This window comes from Mercenaria mercenaria, chromosome 16, assembly GCF_021730395.1.
Source record: "Mercenaria mercenaria strain notata chromosome 16, MADL_Memer_1, whole genome shotgun sequence".
Classification (NCBI taxonomy): domain Eukaryota; kingdom Metazoa; phylum Mollusca; class Bivalvia; order Venerida; family Veneridae; genus Mercenaria; species Mercenaria mercenaria.
The window spans coordinates 71914561-71920663 of record NC_069376.1 but is presented as its reverse complement, the minus strand read 5'-3'; the positions used below and the strand labels follow the sequence as shown (position 1 = coordinate 71920663).

At 40.9% G+C, this 6103-nt stretch overlaps 1 protein-coding gene across 1 annotated transcript; it reads left to right on the top strand.

Moving 5' to 3' along the window:
- The first annotated feature begins 3808 nt into the window (after positions 1 to 3808).
- Positions 3809 to 5806, top strand: LOC123539646 (patched domain-containing protein 3-like). Its single transcript, XM_053526027.1, has 2 exons — positions 3809 to 3824; positions 4401 to 5806. The coding sequence occupies exons 1-2, from the start codon at positions 3809 to 3811 to the stop codon at positions 5804 to 5806; spliced, it is 1422 nt and encodes a 473-aa protein (XP_053382002.1).
- The last annotated feature ends 297 nt before the right edge of the window (positions 5807 to 6103 follow it).

Here is a 6103-nt window from a genome sequence, read left to right as displayed (position 1 = left end):
AGAATCAGTACCACCAATGCCTTACATTATTATTAGAAGCCGAAACTCGAACCAGGGACCTCAGTGATGAATGACGGACACTTTGTACAGTGCGCTTACATGTTTTCTAACGGTACTGTTCTACTTCAGCGATAATGGTTATAAAATCTCGCCAGTAGGCTTCCCTTTAAACTTTGGAAATTTCACATATGTTCATTTTTACGGCAGGTATCGGGGTGGATGACATGTTTATGCTCATCTCTGGCTTGATAAACTCGGATACCAGCAGCACGATAGAAAACCGGATCGGTAACACAATGAGGACTAGCGGGGTTTCCATAACAATCACTTCCCTCACAGACTTGTTGGCCTTTGCGGCTGGGACTTCGTCCGTCTTCCTAAGCGTCAGAAACTTCTGTATTTTTTCAGGTATTTAGCTTTTTGAGCGTCAGGTTTCGATCCACCAAACGATTTCATGCATACTGTTTTACATGTATTCAAGTCTGAATGGAACATTGCATCATGGTAACTATGGCAACATAGTCATAACAAAAAGGTATGTCCTTTAAGTGTTGTTAGTTCTGTAACCTGAGAGATACAAGGTTCTGAGGAAGAGAAATCAAAGGTTACAACTCATCAGCATAGCAACATTAGCATTGCAGCATCCGCATTGCAACATCAGCATGACAACATCATCAGCATTGCAACAACAGCATTTCAACATCAGCATTGCAGCATCATCATTGCTTCATCAGCATTGCAACATCAGCATTGCAACATCATTATTGCGGCATCAGCATTGCAACATCAGCATTGCAACATCATCATTGCGGCATCAGCATTGCAACATTAGCATTGCAACATCATCATTGCGGCATCAGCATTACAGCATCAGCATTGAAGCATCAGCATTGCAACATCATCATTGCGGCATCAGCATTGCAACATCAGCATTGCAACATCATCATTGCGGCATCAGCATTGCAACATCAGCATTGCAATATCATCATTGCAACATCAGCATTGCAATATCATCATTGCAGCATCAGCATTGCAACATCAGCATTGTAGCATCCGCATTGCTTCATCAGTATTGCAACAATCAGGATTTCAACAACATCAACATTGCAGCATCAGAATTGCAACAGCATCAGCATTGCAGCATCAGGATTGGAAAATCAGTATTGCAACATCAGCATTGAAACATCAGCATAGCAACATCATCAGCTTTGCAACAACATCACCATTGCAGCATCAACATTACAACATCTTCATTGCAGCATCAGCATTGCAACATCAGCATCAGCATTGCAACATCAGCGTTGCAATATCAGCATTGCAACATCAGCATTACAGCATCAGCATTGAAGCATCAGCGTTACAACATCAGCATTGCAACATCAGCATTACAGCATCAGCATTGAAGCATCAGCATTGCAACATCAGGAGTTCAACATCAGCATTGCAACATCAGTGTTCCAGCATCAGCATTGCAACATCAGCGTTGCAACAACAGCATTGCAACATTAGCATTACAGCATCAGCATTGAAGCATCAGCATTGCAACATCAGGATTTCAACATCAGCATTGCAACATCAGTGTTCCAGCATCAGCATTGCAACATCAGCGTTGCAACATCAGCATTGCAACATCAGCATTGCAGCATCAAAATTGCAACAGCATCAGCATTGCAACATCAGGATTTCAACATCAGCATTGCAACATCAGTGTTCCAGCATCAGCATTGCAACATCAGCATCAGCATTACAACATCAGCGTTGCAACATCAGCATTACAGCATCAGCATCAGCATTACAACATCAGCGTTGCAACATCAGCATTACAGCATCAGCATCAGCATTCCAACATCAGCGTTGCAACATCAGCATTACAGCATCAGCATCAGCATTGCATTATCAGCATCAGCATTGCAACATCAGCATTGCAACATCAGCATTGCAACATCATCTGCATTGCAACATCAGCATTGCAACATCATCAGCATTGCAACATCAGCATTACAACATCATCATTACAGCATCAGCATTGAAACATCAGCATTGCAACATCAGCATTGCAACATCAGCATTGCAATGCAACATCAGCATTGCAGCAGCATCATCATTGCAACATCAGCATTGCAGCATCATCAGCATTGCAACATCATCAGCATTTCAACATCACCATTGCAGCATCAGCATTACAACATCAGCATTGCAACATCAACATTGCAACATCAGCATTGCAACATTATCAGCATTGCAGCATCATCAGCATTTCAACATCAGCATTGCAACTTCAGCATTGCAGCATCAGCATTGCAGCAGCATCATCATTGCAACATCAGCATTGCAGCATCATCAGCATTGCAACATCATCAGCATTTCAACATCACCATTGCAACATCAGCATTGCAGCATCAGCATTGCAGTTTCACCATTGCAGCATCAACACTGCAACATCAACCTTGCGACATCAGCATTGCAGCATCAGCATTGCAGCATCATCAGCATTGCAGCAGCATCATCATTGCAACAGCAGCATTGCAGCATCATCAGCATTGCAACATCATCAGCATTTCAACATCATCAGCATTTCCACATAACCATTGCAACATCAGCATTGCAGCATCAGCATTGCAGCTTCACCATTGCAGCATCAACACTGCAACATCAGCATTGCAACATCAGCATTGCAGCATCATCATTGCCACATCAGCATTGCAGCATCATCAGCATTGCAACATCATCAGCATTTCAACATCACCATTGCAACATCAGCATTGCAGCATCAGCATTGCAGCTTCACCATTGCAGCATCAACACTGCAACATCAGCATTGCAACATCAGCATTGCAGCATCAGCATTGCAGCATCATCAGCATTGCAGCAGCATCATCATTGCAACAGCAGCATTGCAGCATCATCAGCATTGCAACATCATCAGCATTTCAACATCATCAGCATTTCAACATCACCATTGCAACATCAGCATTGCAGCATCAGCATTGCAGCTTCACCATTGCAGCATCAACACTGCAACATCAGCATTGCGACATCAGTATTGCAACATCAGCATTGCAATGCAACATCAGCATTGCAGCAGCATTATCATTGCAACATCAGCATTGCAGCATCATCAGCATTGCAACATCATCAGCATTTCAACATCATCAGCATTTCAACATCAGCATTGCAACATCAGCATTGCAGCATCATCAGCATTGCAACATCATCAGCATTGCAACATCATCAGCATTTCAACATCACCATTGCAACATCAGCATTGCAGCATCAGCATTGCAGCTTCACCATTGCAGCATCAACACTGCAACATCAGCATTGCGACATCAGCATTGCAGCATCAGCATTGCAGCATCATCAGCATTGCAGCAGCATCAGCATTGCAGCATCATCAGCATTGCAGCATCATCAGCATTGCAACATCATCAGCATTTCAACATCATCAGCATTTCAACATCACCATTGCAACATCAGCATTGCAGCATCAGCATTGCAGCTTCACCATTGCAGCATCAACACTGCAACATCAGCATTGCGACATCAGCATTGCGACATCAGCATTGCAATGCAACATCAGCATTGCAGCAGCATCATCATTGCAACATCAGCATTGCAGCATCATCAGCATTGCAACATCATCAGCATTTCAACATCAGCATTGCAACATCAGCATTGCAGCATCAGCATTGCAGCATCAGCATTACAACATCAGCGTTATAACATCAGCATTGCAACATCAACATAGCAACTCAACATAGCAACTTCAACAAAATCTGTACAATTCACCTAGATGATGTGTACACCTATGGCACTGCGTGCAGGTATTATGGAAAATCTTACTTTATACTGTATAAGTGGTTAAGCGAGGTTGACATTTTGACGAATTTCGCACACTTAGCCATAACATTATTACACCACTCAGGAAATCGGAAATTCAATAATATTCCCGTACTCTTAACGTCTGATTTCCAAAACCGCTAACTTTCCGACACGTGGAAATATGCACTAATACCGTATGATAAGGGTTTTCTTCACATTATTTTCTGTTGATAAGTAAAAGGTTAGATGTACTGTTAAATTCATCTGTAGATTGCGTTTAGTTTCAAATTATAACCATTTAGATTTATTACTTAATTTCACCAAAAGTCATATTGCTTTGAGATGCATATTGTATAGTTTTTTTATTTAAATGTAACATTGAATTGATTAAATGGAATATTGGTCTATACATAATAAACCTTAACCGGTGTCTGTATATTAAAAGTGGGTTTATAATATTGACGAAAGCCTCGTTTTGATGAGGCAAATTTACCTTTAACATACCTTTAACATAATATCGCTGATGACGTAAGAGTATTGCTGATGACATCAGTATCACGTGAGCGTTTTTATTACAGGCGTTGCTGTCGTGTTCTGTTATATCAACCAGGTTACCATTTTCGTCGCATGTATCACGATCAACGAGAAGAGAACAGAACAGAACCGTCACTATATGACGTGCAAGGTACTCGAGAAGTCTAGTGACGACACCACACCAGACTGCTACAAGTTTTGTTGCACCGGCAGAAAACCTAAAAGTACCAGAGAAGCGGAAAGTTTTCTCGACAAAGTCCCGAAATGGATTTTACCAAGACTATTTGCTCCTGTGTGGGGAAAGATTATCATTCTTCTGTTATTTTGCGTCTATCTTGCTGTTTCTATATGGGGGGTTACACAGATGAAGGAAGGACTAGATCTACGTAATTTAGTTGACCCAGATTCTTATTACTATAAATATAGAGGATGGCTTGATGACAATTTTCCTGGCGGAACCCCTGTTTCTATCGTTTTTCCTGATAAAATGACTTATTCTGATTTTAAAATTCAGTCTCAAATTAACGACCTTCTAGCAACTGTTAAATCTGAAGACACAGTCCTAAACAGTTTCGAAATTAATTGGTTGTCTTCTTATAAAATGTACCCGACATACGACAACTCCTCAGAAGCAAATTTTGTGACAGGTCTCTGGTCTTTTCTTGCCGATATAACGAACAATCGATTCCGTAATGATATAATCATTGATAATAGTAGCATGACTATCAGGTCGTCTCGTATACATTTAATGTCTGAAAGCATTAAAGATTCCCAGGATCAAGGTAATTTCATGTTGACCATGAGGAATATAGCAGACGACAGTTCCTTGTCAGTGTTTTTGTTTTCACCGGCCTTTATATTCTATGAACAATACGTTGTTGTGCTTTCTCAGACACTACAGACAATGGGAATCGCAGTTGCTATGGTGTTTGTTGTCACCTTCATATTTATGCCACACCCACTGCTCCTCGTTTACGTCAGTGCGGCTGTTGCCATGATAACGGTCGGAATATTTGGCTTTCTGCCATTTCTTGGACTCACATTAAGTTCCATTACTATGATCCATATAATAATGAGTATTGGTTTTTCAGTCGATTTTGTCGCTCATATTTGCCATGGTTACATGATTGCAGAAGGCGGAAGCAGAAATGAACGCATGCGCAATGGATTAAACAAATCAGGTGCTCCAATTTTCCATGGCGCGGTCTCCTCGATATTAGGGGTGGTCATGTTGGCGGCTGCTAAGTCGTACGTATTTTTCTCATTTTTTAAAGTCATGAGTATTGTCATCACGTTTGGAATCGCCCATGCGGTGTTGCTACTTCCCGTTATTTTGTCTTTAATCGGGCCTTCCGTGCTGAAACCGAAAGCGCTGCAGAAAACGAAACCGGAAGCGCAGTCCGGCATTGATCACAACGGCATTAATAACTTAGCTCTCAAAGTAGCTTAATTTTGCACATTGCTGTTTTATAATTGAAAACAGTACGTGTTCCGTGTTTAAATTAAGTAGTTAGAACTACAACTAAACAGCCAGAGAAAAGGCGCATATTGTTGAAGAGACATCAATTGTGACATGACAAGTTACTAAAATGTTATTAAGTAAGATAAGGAGTGCACAGGTTATTATTACTGACATATGACATAGAAATTGTCATCTTCTACACCCATCCGTCTAACTTCTGTATATTTCAATATTATGTATGTAAAGGCTTACATCCTATCAAATATGACTGGTAACGTTCATAGA